At 38.2% G+C, this 26,150-nt stretch overlaps 1 protein-coding gene across 2 annotated transcripts in view; it reads left to right on the top strand.

Moving 5' to 3' along the window:
* ADK (adenosine kinase) overlaps positions 1-26,150 on the top strand; it is a 267,350-nt gene that overhangs the window by 230,053 nt on the left and 11,147 nt on the right. For both annotated transcript variants that reach the window (XM_039727315.1, XM_039727316.1), the window contains exon 10: positions 19,045-19,131. In XM_039727315.1, the coding sequence (XP_039583249.1) occupies positions 19,045-19,131 (87 nt within the window). The remainder of the gene's footprint in view (positions 1-19,044; positions 19,132-26,150) is intronic.

Below are 26,150 nucleotides of genomic sequence, written 5' to 3'. Positions count from 1 at the left end.
GAACTAACTAGGTCTACACTTAAAACCTGCTGTGGAATGTATAAAAGTTTTTAAATTATCTTGAAAAAAATACTACATTTAAGAGTTACCAGTATAAAATTATTATCTTTTTTCTAATGCACGGGAGTATGGTTTTTGAAAAAGCAGGCTGTACTTGTTTATATTGCCTTTCTGAGGGAACAGTAAAGTCTCAAAGAGCTTGTGCCTAGATTATAGTACTCTTTGCAAAGTCAGCTATGGATTTGGGTGTGCTTGTTCATACCTTCTGCTTTATATTTTGTCCAGGTTAACAATAATAAGAACAACATGTTTGTTATGTTGAACAACATATTTATGCAGAGACCTCGACAGATTGCAGAGAGACCTTGACAAATTAGAAAAATGGGCAATCACCAACTATATGAAGTTTAATGAGGGCAAGTGCTGGATTCTGCAATTGGGATAGGGCAACCCTGGCTGTGTGTACAGACTGGGGAAGGAGAGGCTGGAGAGGAGCCCTGTGGAAAGGGACCTGAAGGTCCTGGCCAGTGGCAAGGTGGATATGAGTCAGCAATGCCCTGGCAACCAGGAGGGCCAACCGTGCCTGGCTTGGATCAGGCTGTGCTCTGTGAAGAGTCACAGCCAGATGGCCGCCCCCATCCTCCTTCCCTTTCCCCCTGCCCCCATGCATGGCAAAATGAGACAGGCAGGCAGCACAGAGGCTGTAACAGAGCTGTTTGCTCTGTCAAAGGTTCTACCCCTGCCCCCATGCATGGCAAAATGAGACAGGCAGGCAGCACAGAGGCTGTGAGGACATCTGTAACAGAGCTCTGTTTGCTCTCTCAGAGGTTCTGTTAAGGATGTTCCAAGCCAAGGCAGCCATGGCAGGGTTGGCTTGTGAGAGGAGCGTGCACCTCTTTGAAGAGTTATGTGTAGGTCAAATGAGGATCAAGTTATGGAAATAGTGAAGGGATATAATTGGATACAGTTCTGGTTGGAAGGAGAGGAAATAAGATGGATAAAAGGGGTTGTTGCAGATTGCCAGGCCATTCATGAAGGGGGCACAGAATGATACATGCTGAAAATTTGACCTGGACTTTCTAGGGCACGGTAGATGTGTGTGTGATCTGAAGAAGTTCAGATACAGCTGGTCACTACATGTGGAGAGGACTGTGGCAACAGTTCTTGCTTCCTGGGCATTCCAGAGAATGGAAGTATCAACAGGTATTTTAGGAGAGGAGCATAGGGCAGAAGGGCACAGCTTCTGTGCACATTACCAAAAGAAAAATTTGACCAAACAGATTGGAGAATATAATTCTTACATATGAGAGAGAGAGCTTAGACTAAGACAGCTGAAAAAACACCTTCCTCCAAAAATCTGGCCTAGCCATACTGCAAAGATTTTGTCGTCTTATGAATTGCTGCAGTTTATACAACATTGTTTTAATGTCAACCAAAAATACTGGTGGCTTACCTCAAACAGACCACAAGCTGTAGGAAGTCAGGTATGGATTGACAGACAGCTTAGAGGTCCATGCAGCTGGAGCAGATCAATGAAGCAGTAAGAAGCAAAAACTACATCAGCAGTCTCAATCTAAGCCATTCCCATTTGTCAGTCCACTTTCTTTGCCTGTCGGAATTATTTGTGTTTTCAGAGGAAAAATTTCTCTGTCTTTGTCCTGGAGTGCATTGGGTCTTTCTGCTGTCTGTTCATATCTGCTCCATCACAGTACTCCAGCCCCAAGGCCCCTTTTCTCTCCCCTTCCTTCCTGTTCTCTGTCATTGCAAGGAAGAGGCGAGCTCAAATTCAAGCTGAGTGTGATCAGTGTGTTTTAGAGGGAAGGAAAAGAGTGTTTAGGATTGGCATACAGGAGCTGTGGCAGATGAAGTGTTGACTTAATTAACTGTCACCTTGTAATAAGACTCCACTGAGCACAAGGGAATGATTGTGGTGTGTCTCTCCATGTCATAGAATTGTAGAAGGGTTTGGGTTGAAAGGAACCTTTAAAGGTCACCTAGTCCTGCCCCCCACAGTGGGAAAGGACATCTTCAACTGGAACAAGTTGTTCAAAGCCCTGTCCAGGCTGACCTTGAATGATTCCAGGGCTGGGAATATCTGCAATATCTCTGGGCAGCCAGAGGTGCATTTTTGGTGATGTTGAATTTTATCTTTTTACTGAAAAACTTGGGAGATGATGGACATTCTGAGTGACCTTAAGAATGAGCACGGACAAAAAGATTGTAATTTCCTCTATCATTGATCCCCAACATGACTGAATTTTGATAAAACTCTTTTGGAAAAACCAGCCTGTGAGAGACACCTGTGACAAAACCTTTCAGCACAGAGGATTATGCTTAGGGAAAGGGAGTGGTAGTTGAAAATGGCATCTATGGACTTTCTCAAAAAAAGTTTATTTGAGGAACAGTATTGGGTTAATTTCTTGTGTGGATACTCCTCAGCTGTCCTGGGAATTACTTGGCTATCAAGACTCTGATCCCACTATCACAGCCTTGTTCCATGATATCCCTCCTTAGCAGGCCTGAAATTCCAGATTTGACTGAATTTTGAGGTTTAACTAAGCTTATAGGATATATTTGACATTTCAAGACTTGCTTCTATAACCACAAGGAATACATAAGAGAGCAGGGGAAAGTTAATGAACATGTGCAGTCTCCTGATTTCAGCAGTTGGAGCTTTTAAGAAATGTACCAAAAATCATAAGCTCTGGTTGGAACATATATGTCCTATCTATATCTGTGCTCTAATGTTTGTCAGAGTTGCTCATAACAGTTTTAAACAAATTACTTTTAGTCAAATACATTTTATGACTGGTCTTGGCTCAAAGGGAAATCTTCAGAAAGTCTGAGCAAAATCAGTTCAGCAATGGAAAATGCTTTTATATTGAAATATTTGCATAATTCAAGACCAGCTGAAGCTACAAACTTTAAACTTGGCTTGTTTTATAGCTTTAATAGAGGAAAGAAAAACAATCCAAATTTAAAGAAAATCACTTCAGCATTTTTCAATTTATGAATGATGAAATCTGGCGTGTTCAGGGGTGAACATAGAATTTTCCATTCTTTTTTCCCACTGGTGTTTGCAGGACCACCTCTATTTAAGGGCATGTTTGTAATAACCTCATTTGCTAGACTATGACAGTGAAAATGGATTTTTCTAAGGACTCAAGCATCAAAGCCAGCTCAGGTTGGGCTTACTAACCACTTAAATCTCCATTTTTTGGGACATATTTCTTGAGATATTTCGGGAAATCTATTAGCAGTCCAGGCAAATGTGGTAGAAAGAGAGAGGTTCATCCTAAAACTTCGTTAGTGCACCTACCACATGTGCATGCAGAAACAGTTCTGTAGATTTTTGTGTGTTATCATTGTTGTTTGATCTAGTTCATAAATTAAAGTCAGAGCAGTGTAGCCAAGTTAATATGTCACAATAAAATTGCAATGTTACCAAATTTTGGAACCTGCCTACCAAGCTCTTGCTGTTGAAGAAATAGAAGGCATTTGCTCTATGTGTTGTCTGAGCTGTATAGGTGTTGGTGTCACCCAGTACAACTGTTCTTGTGGTAATATATGCAGATATGCTCATAAATTTCATCATTTCATAAAATTTAAATTTTCTGTGTTTGAATACAACTAAAACCTGTTCTTAATTAAAATAATGACAAATTATAGTATGTTTTGTGAATTATAAAACTCCTTTTACTTTCTAAGTATATGTTAGGTCTTAAGTATTTTAGGAGATTTTTTAAAAACCTTTCCTTTAAGAAGGTTTATCACATTCTGCATATGGAATGAGAGATTTTAAGAGCCATTCTTAGATCATAATAGCATGATGGGGGGGAATAAAGAGGGCTGATCTTCAAGCATGTAGCTCACTGTAAACAGAGGTCAGCAGGATTTCTTTGTCAGCTTGTGCTGCAATCACAGACCAAGATGTTACCCTGTAAGCCTATCTGTATAACATAGAACTTTTTAATACTATTGACACTGCTGACATTTTATGGTGGGTCTGTTTGCAGCTCCTCTTCTGTAAGTTCTTGACTATAATGTGTTCTTCTCTAAGAAGCAAGAAAAGATATTTGGGTTTTTTTTCCTTGCTTACAGCTTTCATGCTTGGCTTTCCAGGAAAACCTTGACTAGCCCTTTTTATCAACTAGTCTTCCTATGCGTATATACACACCAGAGTAGTACCTTGGACCCAGGGGAACAGCAGCTGAGTTTTATTACCATGTGCTCTCTTTTTCACACAATTACATACTTTCACTCTTCCCTATCCATTTATATTCACAAATAGAAAGGATAATTTCAAAAACAAGATTTGTTTTAGGACAAAAAAGGACATTTTAGTTCCCTAATGGCTTAACAAGTGAGCCAGAAAGCCCAAAATAATCAGGTTTTTTGTGTCTTTTGAAACCACAAAATCTAAATTAATAATTAGCATTTGTTGGTAGGGATTAATGAAAAGCAAAGCTAGTAATACCTTTTGTAACTGAGACCATTCATGCTTTTGTGCTGCGTGGGAGTGGAAGACTGAGCATTTTATTAGACAGGTGAAACACATTATTAAAACCTAAATTCCTGGATACAGGTGTCTTGACTGGACTTAAAAGTGTACCAACTGTTGCACCCCAAAGAATGTGTATGCACATATGTAAATAGGCACATGTGTGTGTTTCAGTAATTTCATATTGATTTAAGAAAATTATCTTCTCTATTCTACTGTGTCAATACACCAATTTAGCCGGAAAATTGAGAGTAAGATGGGAATTCCCTTATTCATGTATAATCATTAGGAGTAAGGAATATCAAACCTAGCTCCATTTTCAGGTGCTACAATGAGTTTACATTCTAGAATTCTGAGGAAAAAGTACCTCTTAGGCTGTGGAAAAATGCATGTTTATTAAATAACAATAAATATGGACCCCTACTCCATTCCTTAGAACTAGGCTGTACTTATTCTTCCAAGGAAGAATTTCTGTACTTGTTTCTCAAGTACTGATACATAGATTTAGGAATTCAGTTTTTATATTGTAATTCTAAAAAGGATTCTTGGAGACATAACTATTAATAAATAAATCCACTGCTTAGGTAGTAGAAATTGTATTATATTGGAGTGGCAATACAGAGTGAAAGAGTAGAAGCAAGACTGAGGCAGATCAAAGATCTATCTCAAACATGATGTTTGCAAGTGTACAACAGTGGGAACTCAGGAAAGAGGATAAAACCAGAGCAAATCTGGAGTAATAGCTCCATGTTACACTCCAGCAAAATGTTGTTTGGGGATTTGTGAACTAGAGATGTTGTCTTTGTGCTGAATAGGCCAGAATAGGATTTTATTATACATGTCTTGTGATAAGGAGTGTCACAGAGACTGTGTTATGTAAATAAATACATCCCCTTATTTGTTTGGATTCAGACATTTACGAGTGTTCCTGTCTGCCTTCAACTGCTGATGCTGCTTGGCCAGTCCATAACCAATTCATGTACAATGTCCTTTTACTTTTGATTTTGAAGAACTCTTGCTTACCTCCCCTGCACTAGTCTTTTTACAGAGTCTTTTTGTATTCTGTTTACTTGTTCTGTGTTTGATCCGTAATTCTGACACTCTGAGCCACCCTTCACTGTGCCTTTTTGCAGGTCTGCTTAGTCTTTGTGAGTGGGGGACCAGAATGTTCAACTTGCAAGTTCCTGAGGAATTTACAAAGTGACATAATTTTGTTGTTTTCTTTGTTCTGTATTCCTCTCTTAATAGTTCCTAACAGTTTACTTGCTTTTCTAGCTGCCACTTATGATTGATCTGACATTTTCATAGAATTATCTGTTATAACTTCAAATTTTCTTTATGGTATGGTAATTTGTGGTTTAGAGCCCATCACTGTGCATTTAAAGCTAGATCATTTTTTAAATGGGCATCTTTTTTACATTGATTGACAAAGAATTCTAAAGCCCTTTAATCTTGGACACTTTTGCCGTTCTTCACACTCGACTTTTGTTTTTACTATCCCAAATGAATCTAAATATCTCATAAGAAGATGGTGCCTGCTGCACTGCTCCCTCAGAAATGGTGCATATAGGCAGGAGGTGCTACCCCGGAGCAGACACACACAGTTAGCATTGAAACTGGACTTAGGAAGGGGGATTTTGGTAAGGCAACCCCTTAAATCACTTCAGGCCTTTCTTGTTTGACTCTGGAGAGCAAAATTGAAGGAATTTACAGTAACATACTGATTCAGGGGCCATTAAATCCCAAATAAGCATTCTCTTTCTGGAAAGTACCTCTAAACTGCAGTGTTTTGGGGAGGATGAGGCATTAAACATGGTGCTTTGTTTTGAATTTCCATCTAGCAACAAAGACTCTGGTTCCAAAGCTGGAAAAGAAGTAGCTTCAGCACTGGCTGATAATGCTGTAGAATGATATCTGCAAAGCAAAGAGCAAAGAATGTGGGGACAGAGACACAGGAGGAAAACAAACTCTATTATCTCATATGCTGAAAACCACCAATTTTATTATAGAACTCAACTGAAAGGATGGTGAAACAGCAGAATCAGTAATTGGGAAGCACTGGAAGTGGAGCAGCCTTCCAAATTTAAATTGTGCTTTTCACATATACATGTAATTGATATAACTTTGTCAAGGTTATCCCTGTTTTCTGAAAATGACACCTACCTACCTACCCACCCATCTCCATGTACACCAAATAGGGAATTCTGGTGACTTTTGGTGTTTCAGCAACTGTTCCTACATCTACAATGTTATGTCAGTCTAAATATATCTGTCTGAGTTTTTGAAAAAATTGAAGAGAATCCAAATCTGTAGTATTCTGTTTCATAGAAAATAATAATCCTAAACACTTTTAATTAAATTTATGCTTGAAGTTTAAAGTTCACCGTTGTCCTTTTCTGTGCAGTCATTTGATGTTCCTGCAATATTCAGTATTGGACACTTGCCATTTCTCCTTAAGAACATGTGTTTTAATGAGTTGAAATCTGAAACCTGTGCTTTAAAGGTTTACAGTGCTTACACTTCTCACCTCCCAACATTTTAGGGTTGAATCATGCCAACAGGATGTCTGTTTTATGAAATTAATCCAATAGTATTTTTTTACCAATAATTTTTGAGAAATAGATTTTCTCGGTATCCTAATTTGGTGTGATCATTTTTTTCATTGTAAGAAATTAAATGTATGGCTTGTTCAGCAGGTTTCATAATAGATCAATAATTTGTTGGCTTAAGTTGTTTTTTTCCTGTGGAGATGTGGAAAGATCAATGTCTGTAGTGCCCTAGGTCAGGATCAATAGTTTTAATAAAACTTCCTTTTTTTGTTGTTTTGGGGTTGTTGGTTTTTTTGTTTTGCCTTTGTACCTTTGTATGGTTTTGCTTTTATTAATGAGCTTTTCCTTTAGTTTCAGACCATTAATGGTTTTCAGATAATGTCACACTGCCCAAGGTCAAGGCCAGTTTGAACTAAAAACTCTGCTTATCAATCTTTGAATATATTGGATGGGCTTACATATGTTAGAAGACATAAGAGTTAGAATCACTGCTTTCCAGGGACCAAAGTTAAAGCAAATCAAAATCTCAAACTTTTGGGAGGATGACACGTTCAGGCTTTGTGTGTGTTTCCTTAAATAAATAACAGATCTTATTGATGGATCTCACGTTGGCATTAACAACATGGGTAACTACTGTGGCCTTGACTACTCCACAGTTAGAGATACTAAATGCTCCATATGGACCTTTATAATGGTATATTGCTCATTCCACACAACCACTTTGAAATAAGATAGAATCTCTCGTTCATTCCTGAAATTCTGTGTGGGAAGAGGCAAATTATCAAAGTGAATTTATCAGCTTGAGAGTGCTTGAGAGAATGTTGCTGTCTCTGAGGCTCAACCCTGTGTCTTTTGAAATCAATGGAAAGATCTCATTAACTTCATTGGCTATTGATTATGGTCATGGAGAACTTAAAACATTCATGAATATTAATGGATTATACTGATTCATGTGTCTTTTTGTGTGTTGTACCTTGTCTGGAATCTGTGATTCAATTTTTGTAGTTTACCTGGAGGTTATAGAGAAAGCAAACTTCATGTAAGCAGAAAGATTTGATAACACATTTTACCTGGAGGTCCGTGTGTGGTGGAAGCGAAGGGCACAAAGAACTGCACCCTTTGACCACTGGCACCTAGGCAGATTACCTTCTGTAGGTGATATTTTTTTCCATTATTTTGGCAGTGTTAGCCTGTTTTTTACTAGTTAGCAGTTCACTTCATAACAAATCATCACAGATGAGTTTGAACAGCAGAATCTGTACTCAGAAGGTGCCCTACAGACTCTGGTAGCCCATCATCTTTAATTTAGAGATTTTGTTTTCCATCTTGTGATTACAGTTGAATGAACAATGTAGAAAAGTTTAAACTATAGCTATCTTTGCCATAAATTATGGAACTTATGTTTTTAAGCCTCTAATCTTCACCTGCTCAAGTAGTCTCTATAGAACAGTTGCACAGAATGGAAGGAGAGTAAAATGTAGGTATCTCTGGTGCCCCTGGATGAAAATTAAGTGCAGGAACTGACCCTTTGATTAGAAGTTTCTCTGCTGTAGCATCCAATTTCAGACAATGAAAGTTGTGGGAAGTAGATGGCTGAATGGAAGACAAATCCTTAACTCCAGGAGGGACAGAGCAGAGATCCTCAATAGTAGAAAAAGCAGACAAAGGGGAGATTTGAATGGGTCCTGCTTTGTCTGACTTTGGGGACTTGGAATTTATTTTGTGTAAGAGGACAAAATGTCTAGAATGAACTTTGAGGGCACGTGGGAGGCTAATTGGAGTGCTTTGAAATGGTTAATTGTCTAAAATGGAATTGTGAGATTTTATGATCAGTTTGGCTCAGTGATTTCCACAGCGGGTTTTAGAGATAATGGAACGTGGAAATTATTTAAATGCCATATGTGAAACATAGGCTGTGCATTTCAGTCTGATACCAATGACCTGGCCTTGACACACCTGAGCATATTATAGACTATGAAGTGGCAGTTAAGATATAAACCTTTGCATGCCAAAAATAATGCTTATGTAGTTGATACCATGTGAATGAAAGTAGAGTCGGTCTTATTTTCACCATAACTGTTTTCTTTGCTATGAATAATAAAGACAGTAAAGTAAGCAGACCTGGCACAGAGTATACACAGATAGCAGCAGATTATTGAATAGGGTAAACATGGACTGGTTTTATATTTTTATGTTTTGGCTATACCTGCTCAGCGATATAATGCTAATGTTTGTTCAAAAAGAGTGCACAGAGTAGTCTGACAGCAGATTTAAAGTTTGGGAAGCTGCATACACAGATTTTGTGTGCTGTAGCTCACTACCCTGTGCCCCCCACTGCCTTCCTAATCCGTCCTGATTCTTCTGCCTACCCCAGTGATTAGCAGTCAAAAGTAAATCAGAGAGGAGTCTATGGAACCAAATATTTATGTGCCTTGTAATGTGACACTGTGATCCTGCACTGTGAACCTGAAAAGATGCCAGGCCATGCGTTGTGTCTAATAGCAATTGGTCAGAAATGGAACTGCAGAACTATACTCCAAATTGTTGGCTTTATAAATTTGATAATAAGTACATTTCTTGATAGAATATAACAGTGCAGCAAAGTGTGCATGCCCTCTCTTGCCTCCACACCTGTCCAACTGCAGAATGCTGTTTGTACAGTACATTGTCATCGCTGACAACTGAATAAGAATTTTTAGGAGCAGTTGGCTATCAAGTGATGGCAAATTTAAAGGTTATGCAAATTGTGCCAGTACAGCCCAGCTTGTTTCAGACCTCTTTTCTCTATTATCATATCAATTGAGTCAGCTCATAGTAGACAAAGCAAGGTTATGGGAACCACCTAGAGCATCATGCACCATTAAACATCAATGCAGCACACATGAACATCTGCAACAACGATCTTATTAACAGAGGGTATAACGGAAGGCAATAAACAGCTTTCTTAGTCACCTAATTGTAAAAAATTTAATAACGTAATACTTGCATTATTTATCAACAGCAATTTGGTCAAAAATTACACAATTGCAGTGGATTAGATTACAATACCTATTGCCTGCTGTAAATTGCTACAAAAATATGAAAATCCTTTTGTGAGCAATAAAACGCTTTAGTTAGTAGAATGCTAAAAATGCAATTTCTTTTAATTTCTGACACATCATGAAATATAAGTATCTGCCTTTTGCACTGACATTTTTGTACTTGACTAAAACCAAATATTATAAAAGAACCTAAGAACTGTTTTTGATTTCCTGCTTGTCTAGATAGCTTGAACATTTCAAAAATCAGGGCACAGTTGTTTTGTTGTGAAAAGTAGCATACAGAAAACATAAAATAGCCTTGTGTGTGTGCAGTCAAAACAGGTGTTTGGAAGGACAAAGCATATTAGATATCTGTACTGGACTGTGTTGTGTGTTGGCTTCTGGTGGAGACACTGCACTGCTTGAAGTGAGAGGAGAAGAAGATGAGAGTCTGTGAAGCTGTGGTCTCAAATAGCTGAGGGAAATGTATACAAAAATTAAAGTATGTTAGAAGTTGATAAAAAAGAGAAAGGACTAATGGCTCTCTAAGGCCAAGCCAAACTTTAGGAATAGTTTAGGCTTGAAGCTCAGCCTTTGCTGGAGTCAGATACATTGGTGGCAGGGACAGCCCCCTCCCCGTGGAGGGGGCACTGCTGGATTCCCTGGGAACCAGAGGCCTGCTCGGAAAGCTCAGAGCTACAGGAGAGCACCACTCTTCCTGTTTCGTCCTCAATGTGCAAATGCACAGGTATTTAAGAATTAAAACAGAAAGGAAATAAGAGACTGGATGAATAAATCAATACAGGCTCAAAAGTTGAGTTTGACAAGTGATGTTATTTTAAAAAGGTGATAGATTTACCATCCTGTTTATGACAATGGTTTGGTAATACTTTTAAACCGATAACATGATACTACAGAGATCATAGTTTGAGGTATTTAATTATCAAAGAAATTATCTGCAACTAATGTAGAGGAAAAATAAGCTCCTTTATTTTGTGTCAGATTTTTATCTTAGGCTGGTATAACCCTTAAAGAATTCCATTAGAAACAGCAGAATTTCTCTGTTTCAACTGGCATTTTAAGAGTAGGATATTTTCTCATTGACATTAGAACAAATTTTGGCCTCTGCTGCAGTGACATCTTCTAAATAGATTTAAAACCTGTTAAAGTCTGATAAAATTCATTTAGTAAGCATGTTTTATTCTTCAAAGGCAAACAAGTAGTCTTGGGAGATCTTAATTAAAGGAAACATGGAGCTTACAAATACAGAATGAGAAGAAAAAAAAATTTGTAAAATTCTAGAGCTGAGCTCTGAGATAAAAGGGTGAAAAATGGAAATTTCTACATGTAATCTGAATTTTTAACAGCAGTGCTGTAGAATTTCTGTGGTATAGCTACCTCATGAATGTTCAGCTAGTAACAATTTTTTTTTTCAAGGAGAAGCAGATATATACATTAACTTATTTTTAGTAATATATCTAGGGAAGGCTGTCTCTCTCATTCCAATGGACTGATTTTAGTTATGAAACTAAATATAAATTCTCCCAGAAGAAAAATCTCCTTCAGAACTGCTCTGTAGTGACCTAATGCTCACTCCTTCTCTTTTCAGTCTTACTGATGCTCAAGTGAAATGGAAGTGCCTTGGGCCCATTTCTGCCTCCACTGACAACCCATGCTTCTCAGATTATCGTGTAGCATAAAAAAAGCTGTCATGTAACATGGCATTTATTTAAATGATGTGATTTCTGTGTTCACCACTCTGAAACTGAGGTATAGCTAAGAAAGATTGCAAGTTTTGACAGGTGTGTTTACCCCGCTAGGGCAATATGCTTAATGTATGAAAAATGTGAGGCAGAATACAGTTTTTGTCCTACTCAAAAACAAATTATAATGTGTTTTTCTCTCTCTTATTTTGGTTTTGTTTTGATTTTAGCCAATGCCCTGATAAGCTTTTGAGTAGGAATTGCATTGACATGATTTATAGGTTGATACTTGTCAGAAGACTCTCCCATAGGACGGTGTTTTGGTGGCCTAGCTGTGCAGTGGTTTAAAATACATCTGTAGAATACCACGGAGTGAAGTACAAGCATACATGTTTCCTGTTGGTTTGTTGGTCAGTGAATGCACACAAGGTCTGGTTTCTCAGCCGAGAGATGTTTCATTTTTGCACAGTCCTCACAGCCACGCTTCAGAAGGCTGAAGAGTGTGTGTGAGGAAAACATGTGTCCCTGTAAGCCAGACACACCTTTGTGATGTGTTCCTTACACTGGGCATTGACATTCCAGCTCTCATCATCTGTGTGTGTTCACAAGTCTTGGCTGCCTATTTACAAATAGAAATAGATTTGTTTGTATTTCTAATTCCTATACACAGCTCAAAAAAATAATGGTGGAGGGGCGTGGCTTGGTTTTTGACATGTGAGGATCAACTAAGATGTACAGTGTCCACAGCAATGCATGTGGGGTTTACAGTGCAGGGAGAGAGACTTACATTTGTTACTGTCCAAGGCCAGATGTGGTTTTGTGTCACCCTGTGCTCGCTGGTGTGGCTCAGCTCACTGTGGTAGAGATTGCTCTTCATGGAGACCAGGATCATACAATTTAAGGGCTTTGTTTATTGTAACCCATCTCTCCAGTCTCCAGGACTGATTTTGATCTGAGCTCTTCACAGTACTTCCGGACAGTCATTGTGTTGTAGCAGTGAAATACCTGCAGAACCTTTTGTTGGTTTTGGTGCCTTGACTCCACACCCCTGGCCTTTCCTGAGTGCTGAAGCCCTGTGTGAGCCCAGACAGAAGTCAGAGGAGAGGCTGGAGCTCTGAGCAGGACCTTATGTCTCCAGCAGCCATGCCGAGCTAGAGCAGTGCAGTCCTGGCAGCTCAGTGGGCGCAGTTTCAGCTGCCTCTGAAATCAGTGCCTGGCGGGCAAATGGCAATACTCTTGTGTGCTCGTAAGGCTTTTTCAACAGAGTTCATTGCCATTCTAAACCTTAAACATTGTGACACATGCCAGAAAAATTCAGCAGCTTGTTCTTTAGGGCAGTTTTTCCATATATATATATGCACATATATATATTTTTAAAAATGTTTTATTAGCAACAAACTGAAGCAGAACTAGTATTTTCTGTTGACCTCTTTCTTCTCCATTTTTTAAGCAGAGTGTTCTGTTTACTTGTGCTAAAAATTATTTAATATGAGAAATAAAGTAGAGATTCAAGTGTTGGCACTGGCATTGATGATATAGAAAATCATGACATTTAAGTGTGTCCCACTTACTTCAATAAAGTAAACAAAACAAATTTTGCCTATAGAAGATGTTCATGAGCCATTAGTCAATGCTATTACATTTCTCACAATTGTTGTAACTCTGTTGTAACAGAGTTCTGAGTCCAATCTTGTGCTGATATAAATCAAGAGTTATTTCAAAGCAGTGGTGTTGAATTAACAGGATTGCAGAGAGAATCTGGTGTAGGTTCAGAGGATACATGCTGTGTGCAAAAATAATGTTTAATTTTACATCATTGCTAATGTGTGTGAGTGTACAAGTTGATTCAGATGAACCTTCTTTCTCCTATTAACTCTAATCCTATGAATCACACTCCAGTAAGAGGCTACAAATACGACTTCTGAATCAAAATGCTCTTGACCAGATAATAGTACAATTTGTATGTCTGAGGAGAGCTGTAAGGAGAAGACAAGTCTCATTTACCTCCTAGGACAGAGGAAAATGGGGTCTGCACACTGTCATTTCCCCTACGGGTATCTGTGGGACTATGACTAGAGCCACAGGAGATTCAAAGTCTGTGGCATCATATTATTTTTCTGTTTCTACTGAAAATGAACTAGCTGCCTCTGAGGGACAGCACTTTGCATCCTGATCAACACTTTTGCTTAGCAAACTGCAAAGAGAATTTTAGCTCTGTTGCTAAAGAGACCCATTAATTGGGGTTCTTATTATGGAATTCAATTAATACTTGCATTACTTGTATCATACCACAGACATACTAAAAGCATTATAAATGACAACTGCTCTGTAACTTGTTTTGGGTCATTTGTTTATTATAGCAATAAAGAATAAACAACTTCTGCATTACTAGTTATAAAGATTTTTTGGATACATACAGGGTTCATTAGAATACAGCATCATTTGTTGTGAACTATTAAAATACTAGATAGAAAGATCCCAAAGCAGGTAGCTGACTTGAATCTCGCTTGTCATGCTGTAACTCCATTGAATGGCACAAAGAGATTCCTTCGTTTTCTGACAAGCCCTGCATAGCTGCAGCACCAGGCCCACAGTGGTGCTAGCTGGTGGAGGGAGGATGTGTTGGTGTGCAGAACAAGGCCAGCCCAACACACACCACAAAGTGCCAGAGTGGCCATCCAGACCTGGCTCCTGCAAGCGCCAGCCTGCAAATGCAGGCTCTCGTTCTGTTCGCTCTGAAGGGACAGGTTGCGTCAGCTGTGCTGGGTTTGGAGCACATCATCCCTGCAGGTGTGGAGGATTCCTAGCTGGGGATCAGTGCCCTGCCCCACGCTGCCTTGTAGCTTTGGCCAGGGCTGTGTTGATAGGATGGGGGAGCTGCAGTGTCTCTTTGATGTACATTAGCACGTGTGGTGTCATTGTGTGAAGGACAGCAACAGCATTCCATTACTGTTGAACAAAACAGGAGAAAGTGTTGCTGTACTGAGGGTTTTTGAAGATGTATTGATGTGCTGAAGAAGATACAGAGACTTAGAGCCTGTAGCCTTTTGGGGTTTACCTTCTGGAGACAGGTGAGAGCTAAAAATCATCCTAAGCAATATGGTCTGGTTTCAAATACTTTTCTCATTACTTCTTACCTTACAGCTGCCCAGAGACATTTATGGGTTTTGAGTTCAGGTTTCTATGTTCTGTTAAGTTCTTCCTGTCTCTTTTTCTTTTTCTTTTATCTCTTTTTTTTTTTTTCTTTTTTCTCTTTTTTTTTTTTCTTTTATCCCTTTTTTTTTTTTTTTTTTTTGGCCCCTGATCTAAAGAAAGTTAGGGAGGGTGGAGGTGGGGAGGAGACGGGACAGAATTCTGTTTCACAGTTGTTCCTTTATTTTACAAGTTAAAGCTCACAAAAGAAACATGAATGTGACTCCATCTTGTAAGCATCTGTACTACCACTACCAAGCCATGGATCAAAAGATTATTTGAGGAAATAGCTAGACTTTTTTCTATGTATTTTAGGTCTACGTTCTTCCTTTCATTTTATTTTAAAACAAAATTAAGGACACTCCAACATGTTGCCCATAAGAGTTCTGTTACAGGTAATTAAATGTAAGTTTACACATTTAATCTACTTTTAAGAGCAAGAGAGACTGGTAAATGACCCAGTTAAGGAAAGTACTCAGCCTAATTGGATGTAACGATTGCTTGCTGGTGTTTATTACTGTACTAAGAGTAGACATGTAGTCTGTGATTCCAATTTGGTTTAGAGACAGACCTGTAGTATTTGCACCTATCATCGGAGTTCGATTGTTTCTGATAACATTGTGAAATAGGCTTGTATTCATTTGGGAGCTTAAGAGTATTAGAATGGAAGGAGCACTGGGTTTTTTCAGTTACTGTTGCTGTCCAGTTATTATCTCTCCAGACTGTTTTACTTACAATAATATGTTAAACTGGGTATGCTAGAATATATTTTTGCCGAGGAAATTAGAGATTTCACCTCTTTATATATGTAATGTGAGGGATTAACAAGAACTAAATTTACCAATGAGCTGTATCCTTCTGACTTACCTGTGAACTTGCCTTGTCTTTGGCCTATGCAGTCACATTAATGTCTGGGTTTGATTATTTCTATGTCAATTTGAAAGAGTTGAGTTCCTGAGAAATGTAAAGTCACTGAAAGTTGAATCAAAGCCCCAAAATTTTAGATTTCATTAATGCTTATTTCTAAAATTTCCCTAATTGTAGACACCTTGTTGCAGTTTGCAATTTTGGGCTTCCAGGAAATTATATCCAAGTGGAATATGTTGTATCATAGAAGATATTTGTTACATAAAAATAGAACACTGGATTTTATGCCCAGAGCAGCAGCACTTGGACTTCAAAACACTTATGTAATTATTCTTTATTTCCTAAGCTCTCAGAATGATGAATGAAATCAGAAGTGACTTTGAAAAGCAAGGCCACTGACGACCGGTGCACTTAGCCAAGGTGTCTCACTGTCCGCTATGATGGATTTGGGAGTTTTACAACATAATGGATCAAAAATGAAGTTAAAGCAATATTAAATTGAAAAAAAAAAAGGATATTCAGAAGAGAGACTTCTGCTTCATTGTGATTCATCTTGTTGTGTTTAGTTGTTACAAAACACAGATCAGTAAGAGAAATTAGCTCTTTTGGTGCTATTACACAGACATAGCAATGTAATTTAATGGCAGCTTTAATTCTAACTTACTTCATTTATTGTAAAGGAAAGGGAAAAATCCCCAAACCTCGGTATTCTTCTGTTGATCTTACAGTATATATTATTGTCAGCTGTAGTTTTGTTGATTCTACTGTGCTAGAAGTTCTTCTAAGGTTAAAGAAAAATAATTTGCCTAGTGGATATGTGCAGATGGTAATATTTTGTAATTCAGTATGTGCTCCAAAGCCATGCTGGCTCCTTCTTAAACTTCAGTACTTCAAAATTTGAGATTATTGCTTTGCTTGAAAATATATAGGAAATTGCAGAAAGAAAATGCATTACCCAAGTAGACATTGAAAACTGTGACCAGAAAAAAAAAATTCCAAAAAATTGTACACAGGAAGAGTTTCCTAAAAGATTTGGGGTTTTAGACTAATTCAGTTACTTATAATTATATCTACTACAGAAAGAATAAAATAGGAGCTCCTACTGCAATACTTACCTGCACATACTAGAGGGAGCTGAGGGAAGGAGTCAAGACAGAAGAAAAGAAAGGGAAAAGATGATGATGAGAACTTTAATTTGTGCTAGTTTGCTTGAACAGAATCTTATTTGATGCCATACCCCATTTACAGCTTTCAAAATACAGTGTGCACTATTCACTCTGTGTGCCCAAACACAGACATTTGTATGCGTATGCAATTGTCTGCTGTGCATTTAGCATGGAACATCTGTGTGTGCCCATGCACACTTGGGAAGGAGCAGGTTAGTTTATTACAATGTGTTTTCAACAGACTTAGCACATTGTTCATTGTTTTAGTATTATCTAGAGCAAATCAATATACCTTCTTGTGAAATGGATGAATACATTCTGCTTGTCTGGCAGAGTTTAATGTAAGACCTCTCTTTCATGATTTCCAATTCAAATGAATGCTGTTAAAATTACTAAAAAACATTGCTCTTGAAGACTTATCTTAAGAGCACAACACAGCATTGAAGCACATTTCTAAATAGCTTTCTTAACAGAGTAGAGAGTAGGATGCCCTGAGAACTGACTGAAACCTGTTCTTTAATTGGAATATTCATCTTATGTTTTTCATTACCCTTTTTCCTTTGCCTCTCATGGATGGTTGTTGCTAATGCTCCCCTCCCCTCCTGGTGGGCCAGCCAACAGTTCCCTCTGGAGGCAGCATCATTATATCTGCCTGGTTCACTTAGTAGCAGATGGTGAAGAGCAGTAGAGCTGATACACTGCATTTCACAGAAACCAGGATCCTTCTGGTACCTCTGCAGCATACACAGACTTGCCTGATTTGAGACTGTGAATTCTTTATATGCCTGCCAAACTAGGTTTCCTTGTTTGCTCCTGTGTATGTCAGTGTAAGAGTGATTTTTCTGATCTGCTCTGTTGCTGGACAGTGAAGAAACTACTCATCTCCAGGTTGCAGCTACTGGAAGCTCTGTTTTCCATTTTATTTCTATTTTTACCAAAAATTAAAAGAAAACGGCTCTGATGGTTTTTCTTTTCACTGGTTGACAGGCTTTTCTTCCCCCTCCCCTTTTTGTAATTCCTGCTGTCTGCCAAAGGACAATCTGTTTGCTCTGAGACAGTTTAATGCATACTGACTACCAGAGGCAGAACTTCCATTGGCTCTGTTACAGGGGTAATTTACACTTTAACAAGGTATTGTGACAAGGTGGTAATTATATTTTTATCACGTCATTATGACATTACCACCTGGAAAGCCATAGCTGATTAATTAGTGGCATATATTAAATTTATAACCCTGGAACTCTAAAGTTATCATACCTAAGTGGTGTAATTATGCTGAACTGTGGTGTGGCAGTGAATTGGAGGTGAAGATGCTGAGTATCCACCTATTGCAATACATTTAATGAGTGCCAGTAGAGGGCAGGGAGCTGAAGGAAATAGTTGGGGTTTTTAAAATATAAATACTAAGGAAGAGAGTGAAATCATTGAAATCTTGAAACCAAATCTAGTCAAATGGCAAGTTCCAAGGCTTCTTACATATATGGTTTCTTTTAAATTGGTATCATTTGAAAGTACTTTGATTTACACTTGATTTTGCTTTTTATTTCACAGTTTTCTTTCAGTTAATTCACATCTATTTTGGTTTTAACAATGCAGCAGTTTCTGTTGATCTTTTGGAGGCATGTACTGGCCATGCTGGAGGCTATCTCGCCTTGCTGAAACTACTAGAAAGCACTGGTGTTGGCAGGAGGGGTTTTTCTCAGTTTTGGCCATATGTCCAGCTGTTTTATGTTGTTCCTTCTGATTTAATTTATTTATTTTACTCTTTTCCTTACTCTTTTTCTCTTGTCCTTAGTATTAGGAGGTAGAGGAAGTAAATTAGGCTAGAAGTAAATAATGAAAATGCCCACAACTTATGGCTTGTTTGAATGTCTTCCCATATTCCTATGAAGTAAATACAGACAGAAATACAAACCAAATCTATTTTTACCCAAATTATCATGCTAAAGGTCATAGTTTTGAATTGTTTTGATTTTCCCTGTTTGTTGTGCATTTCAAAGTCAGATTCCCAAGTAACTAATGTTTTATTCTTCCCTTTCTCTGCAGAAAATGAAGTGACTACTTTCCCTGTGTTGGTGAGTGATCAGAGTGAAATTGTGGATACCAATGGAGCTGGAGATGCATTTGTTGGAGGTATTTCTTACTTCTCTCTGTTGTTTGGAGATTATCTTATTATTCTCTCTGTATAAAATCTACTCTTTTTTCATTCAGCTGTCCTTCAGAACAAGCTTCATTCTTTTACAGCTTTTCTCTGCATCCTGAAGTTATATGATTTAATTAAGTTCTGACTTGCAAAGGGAAAGTGTGTTCTATTACTTCAAAAATAATATGCCATTATGCTGTACTCTGGTAGTTTTCATGAGATTAATTATATCTGTCAGACTGTTGCATAAACAAGCTGCATCAAGTACTATATAGTGTACAGAAATCCCTCCTGGCTTAAATGTTAACACATTGTTGTTCTTTAAAACAGGTTGTAGTGAATATTAAACAGTATGATAATAAGTGAGCATAATGTCTCTGATCATGTAAATTTTGGTAGAACATCTGCTTCCGATACAATTATTTGGACATCAGAAAAGAATGCAAAGGGTTAATTTGTTAAAACAAACCCTGAAAATATCTGGCATTGCTTAATATCCATTTGCAAACTTACTATTTTTTTTGGCGCAAGCTCTAAGGAAAAAAGAGGATGTTATGTCTGTGCCTGTTTAAAAAAATTATTCTATATAAGCCAAAACTCAATCTAATCCAAGATTTCTGTCATTCATTGTAACCTTCATCCATGTAGTTCTGTGATGCACTATTGCATCCTGAAGGCTCCAATATCCAGTCTGTAGTAGCTGTAAGGAGCTCCATTAGTCACTAATTTACTGGAAATATTACAAAGAGACTTTATAAATAGAATTGCAGGGCTCACTCTTGTAGCTATGAAGGGGATAGCAAGCAATGTGTTACCAAATTAAAGCTTCAGAATTGTGTCCCACTTCAAAACAATATTCAACATAAGCTTAATCTTAAGCACGTGAGTAATTCCATCCTTACTTAATACAGCCTTTAAACCAAAGATGTATGTTCAGTATACACTTAAATCTGTCTGAGAATAGGAATGCTTTTACTCATTACTTCAGTGCTTTCATGAATCAAAAAGGACAGAAATAGAGGGAAACACATTAGGTCATATTATTCATACACCTTTTAGGGCATGCTTGTCACTGTCTGTTGTTCCTAAATCACAAACAAGACTAAATTTGAACCAGTAGGTAACAGTGACTATAATATAAATAAGATCATCTTCAAGTGCTTGTCCTTGTATACACTTGCTCTGTTTATCAGCTGTGCCACAAAGCTGCTGTTCTTGTGAGGGCAGAGAAAAGAAGAGAGAATAGGTCTTGCCTATTTTGTTTTCATGTGTCTGCCATGTTTATCTCCGTTTGTATTTATTTTCCGTTCTTCAGTTTTAGGCCTCTTGAAATCAGGACTTCTGTTTTAATAATCCTAATTTTGTTCTTTCCTATGTTAGCTGCAGAAAGAATATTGCAACTAAATCAGAGCTTTAAGAACTGTTTTATAATATAATAGATCAAATATAAAAATTGAACTCTCAAAAGCCTTCCTCTTTAGGTTGCATCCTTTTCCCTGGTACAGTCATAACTGCTGGTTTTCTGTAGAAGGGCTAAAACATTTACTTTAATCAGAATATCCTGAATGGAAAGGCTGATATAAACCAGATCAGTCTCTATTCTAAACTACTGCCTTCCACCAGCAGTGTAAGGAGTTGGGGCACATCCTGTCAGGCTGGTCTTGGATCAATTGTGAGATTCCTTTCTCAAAGGGGAAAAATGATGAGGACAATGCTCAGCTGTGGAAGAGAGGGATGAAGGGACATATTCTAAAATATTAACTCTCCCTTACCATTCTAAGTGTTAAGATACAGCAAGATCCTGTATATTTGGGATAATCTTAACAAAAGTCCTGTATCACAGCTTATGGATGTGTATTATCTTCAGTTGCCCCACAAACACCCGAGGCATCAGATGCTTTTTCATTGGGCCACAAGTGCAAGGCAGTCCAGTGCATTGTACAGTTCTCCCTCACTGTCAGGGAAAGGACCACAGCTGGTTTTCCCTCTGTAATGGAAGTCAGCTCAGCCATGGCAAATCTGTCTGAGCTGTCCTTGCAGTTAGACACTTACCTGAGAATCTCCTGTGACTCAATGCAACATGAGCTTTAGAATACCTGTCCAGAGTTCTTCCATTGGCTTCTGGGATATCTCAGTTCTCCTCTGGCACTCCATAAATAATAAATTGATCATTTATTCTCCTCAGAAAATAGATTTTCCTGAGTTTAGTCCAGATGGGAGAATTGGGACGCAACAGTCTAAATACACAGCTGATTCTAGTCTTATGTGTACTGTGGTCTCCTTCTTCAAGGAGTCACTTAATTTTCCTTCCCATATGTAGGAAATAGGATATTGGACTGGATAGGCTTTGATTTGGTCTGTGTTTCATTTGGGGGAAATGTCTGTATTTTATCTGTGGCACACCTGTCGTGTGTTTTCAAGCTGTGTCTTTGGAGCACATTTGGAGAAGTTCTTGAACATCTCCTTAGCAGCAAGCCCTGTGCAGTAGTGTAGGTGATACTGCCCAACATACATGTCTTCTAGCACTGGGTCTAGCACTGAGCCAGCTGCAGTGTTACTGTCCTGACAGAATTTTTACAACAGGAAAGTTATATTCTCGTCAGTGCTTTTCTGCTCTTTTTTTGATTGAGGTTTTCATCAGTTGTTACTACCTAGGCAACAGTACATGTAATGTTTTGATTTCAGATTCCTTGTAGTAAAATGTTTCAAAATTAATCCCTTAACTAAAAAGTCACTCAATGTGACAATATCCCCTCCTGGAAACCTAGATATTTTATTCAAGCAGCAGAGAACAAGACTCCCATGGCAAAGTTTCCCGTACTTCTCTGGAACCAGTATATTAACACGACTGAGCAGTGTTTTTTCTGGAGCAGGTGTCTTGGCTGAGATGGAAACATGGGATATAATGAGAACTAACCCCATCACACAAGATTTATTTTGTATTAGGGGGTCAGATTTGTTAGACTCTATCATATTTTGAAAGATCTTTTACAGAGGCACTCTTTTCCAGAGGTATAACTCACAGATCATAGGGAAATTCCTTTTCAATAATTATGCCAACTTGGCAAATCACCCCTCATATGTTTCTCCATGTAAAACCTGAAGAAAAGAAAACTGTGTGGTTGTTTTTCACTAGAACCAGTCTAACTACTGAAACTCTTGAGACCTTAAAGTCAAGACAAAGTTTAAAGACACAAAGTTTCTGGGCAGTTGTAACTCTGTGAGTTGATTCATGCATTCTGCATTTCTGAAGCTGCCAGCCTCCAAGGAGAACTAGCTCACCCCAACAGCTAGCAGCAAGAAATAAACCACATTCTTCAGTTGAAATGTGGTTTTATTAGGTTGGCACCAGGAATATCTCTGAATTTCTTGCCTCTTACTTCAGGCATCAGGTCATCTGCCACTCAGGCTGGTGCATTGCATGAATAAGAAATTGGGTTTTAAAATTGCTACGGGTATCTCTATGCTAAAATCACCTCTCTAAACAACACTAATACAGTTCTGCTTTTATTGCTTACCAGCAACACTGCTACCTTTTACAGGTTTAAGAAATAATGGTTTACTTTGTAGCGTCTCAGCACCTCTTGTGGTTTTCAGGAGTACCGCAGATACTTGGTTATAAATCCCTAAAATACCCATAATTTAAAGTTACAATTCCACCTCCAGATTCTTATGACTTTGAAAAATCACTTGAGCTTTGCTGACATGGCTTATGCCACAAGAGTCCTCTTAATGGAATTACAGCCTTAGTTTGTAGAGTTTGGGGAGCTCATTAAATTAACATTTATTTATTACTAGTCAGCCCCAGTTTGAACCATTGCAATGATGGTAATCAAAGCGTACTGAATGGCAATAAATATGAACAGTTTGACCATCGTATGCTTTCCTTTATGCCATCCTGCTCTCTTCAGCCAGAGCAGGCTTGCCTTCTGTTTGAACTCCCCTTTGTCATTGCCACCGTAACTAATGAAAACAATAAGCATCTGTTCTGATAGTTGCTGCCATTGTTCCCTGCAAAATCTCTCCCCTAGAATCTGTCTAGTCACTGGAACTGAGTACAGAGTTCATAACAAATGAATAGGAGAAGGTGTAAAATCAATGTTTCTTCAGGTTCCATCAATATAAATATATTGACCTAATAATCTGCTATGATTTAGTCATATACTGCATGGAAAGTACTAGAGTATGAAATGGAACCACAAATCATTCTCAAGTAGCATGATAAGGCAGTGACAGAACGATCGCAGAAAGTGTATTACTTATCACCATGCTATGAAGATGTTATACCATTCTCAAGGAAAACGAATCCCAGGGTAGAAGGAGCTCTTCATTAAGCATTGTACAGTGCCAGATAGGAGCTGATAGCAATTTGCCTCTGTCAGTATCAAAGGGGAGGTCAATGGCTCAAACCACCTGTCAATTTAAAAATGGCACTGGCAGTTGTCATGTGCTGGGGAATCTCATAAAGCTCCTAGCTAGAGTTTGAAAGCTACAGTCACAATTTTTTGGTGCACATTCTTCCAGAATAAGCAGTTCTCTTTCTTGTGAATACCAGCATGAGCCTTATGAGATGGTCAATTCCTGTCTCAGCTACAGACAATTACTCTGATAGAGATAGGGAGAGCAGCAAAAGAGGAGGCATCCTCTTTTATGTGCCCTTGTGTGAGTGGGCCTCATGGTATCATTATCTCCTCTTTAGGGACCACAGGGTTTACTAAAGATACTTTTCTCTTTCTTGTTCTGTTTGAGCCAAACTGTCTCAGTAAAGCCATTTCCTCATCTTTAATAGAGAGGTTAATTCCAAGCATTATTTTTCCATCTTAATCTAAATGTCTCTACAAATTAAATAAAGACCTTAGACTTGTAGGAGTTTGCCTAAAGGTTCTCACACTGTTCAAATTTTAGCCTCTGTTCATGAGGTAAATGCAAATGTTTTTCAATAGAGTGACATCCAGCTTTGATTTCAGAACTATTTGATATACTTCTGCATTATTGAAATACTATATTTCGCATGAAATGGTCTTTGAATATATTATGTGTATACCTGTATGTGTATCTATAAAACCACAGTACAAGAAATAAAAATACAGGTTCACAAAGAATACAGAGTGCACAGAATAATTGGTCATCATTACTCCTCTGATATTAAATGTTCGATTCAGAAACCTCTTTTAATAAAGGTCTAGTTCTGTTTTCTGAACACACTAGATTTGCTTTGGAATATCTTGGCTGAAGCTTGTGGATTTAAACAAGTGTAATATTGATAAAAATGGAAACATAATTAAAACCAGAATAATAATTCTTATGCTGTTGCTGTGTAGCACCCATCATTTATGGAAGGAATCCAGTGATTTTTAAAATTAAAAAGATCACCTGGATGGGATTTGACATCATCTGAGTTGACCCTGCCTTAAGCCAGGGACTGAAGCAGGTGACCTAAAGAGGTCCCTTCCCACCTAAATTGTGTTATGGTCCTCTGAATTTTAATCCTGTTGGTATTAAGTTCCCAGGTGCCAGTTCCTGCTCCTCTGGAAATCCAGACTCGGTCATCTTCAGAGGGCAATGTTGGTGGCTTCAGAGTAGGAGCTGACCAAATTAAAAAATGAAGCTGAAAGTATGGGAATTCCATCCTCTTGCAATAAATCTGTTCTAGGGCAAAGGGGGACTGTACTCATGACTCTGTCTAATAAGTCTCTTATGTATTTCTTGTGCAAGCATTGTGGGGATAGAGGCATGTGCACATGTGAGAAATGAAATAAGCTCTTATGAATAGCTCCTATATGGCTATTCCAGGAGTGCTAAACATGCAAAAAGATCTGATAATGCCTTCAGCAGAGACAGATTTGAATGGTTTTTTAGAACACTAAATTATCACTAAGCTTGTGACTATATTAAAAAGAAAGGTACTTAATAGATTTCTAGGGCTCTTGAAGACTGGGAAAGAATTTGTTTACACTAATAATGAATATTTCTCTTATTTGTTGTATTTTCCTCTCTGTATAAATCTGTGCTGTAAGGGCTGCTCTCCCTCCAGTATTCACTGCCTCTGGAACATTCTAGATTTGTTGAAACGGGAGTACAAGGAGCTAGGAAAAATTCTTTACTGAACACCAGGATCATGTTATTAGAAGCTACTTCATCCACTTATAGCAGTCTTTAATTTTTATAAGATTTTTATACTTGTGTAAAATACCTTGGGAAGTTGCCATCATTTTTTAATCACATTTAATAGAGGGAAATACAGTGGACAAAATGTCACTGCTGTGAAGTACTCCCTTCTGATAACACCAGAGCTCTGAGATGCAGAGCTACTGGGAGCAAGGGATATTTTTTGTGGTGATATCAATTAAATACATGTGCACATGTAACTTGTAATGGCTGATATTTGCTACAAAATTTATCTTCACCAGCAAAGAGAGAGGGGATACTACTTTGAATCATTCTGGCTTTTCTTTGAAGTACAGATAACTGTTATAACAGAAAGCAGCACTCTCTTGGTTTTCATTTGTACAGCCTTGGTGGCTAATTGCCTCTGAGCAATCCTGTTGTTACTGAGATCATGGCGGGTGAGATAGGAAGCTTTGAAATAAAAATACTTAGTGTCATCAGCACTTTGACTGACAGCCCATTTTGCCCATCTTTACCACTCCTGGTTTATAAACAGCATACAGGAGTATAATAGCTGAGCTGCAGAGAGGGCATCAATCTTTGCTTGCTAGGGGATAGCCTGTCAACATGTCCATGACTTACCACCCCTGCGTTCTGATGGCATTCGGAACTCTGTCAGATCAACATCCCACAGAAACCCAGGCTATTAGATCACCACCTTATCTCTGGAACTGACCTTCTACAAACTAGAAAATCACCAGATTATATGCTCCCAGTTGATTTTTTCTCAGTCTCAGCTAGAGGCACATAATTATTCTGATCAATAGTGTAGCCAGTTGCTAGTAATTTCAACATTAGTATTGGCTCATTTTTGAAATTTCCCACAGTTTGAATTGCAGCT

Source organism: Passer montanus, unplaced genomic scaffold (genome assembly GCF_014805655.1).
Source record: "Passer montanus isolate IOZ18808 unplaced genomic scaffold, ASM1480565v1 scaffold61, whole genome shotgun sequence".
In the NCBI taxonomy this organism is placed as follows: domain Eukaryota; kingdom Metazoa; phylum Chordata; class Aves; order Passeriformes; family Passeridae; genus Passer; species Passer montanus.
Note: the sequence above shows the minus strand (reverse complement) of the source record. Positions and strands in the feature narration are given on the sequence as shown.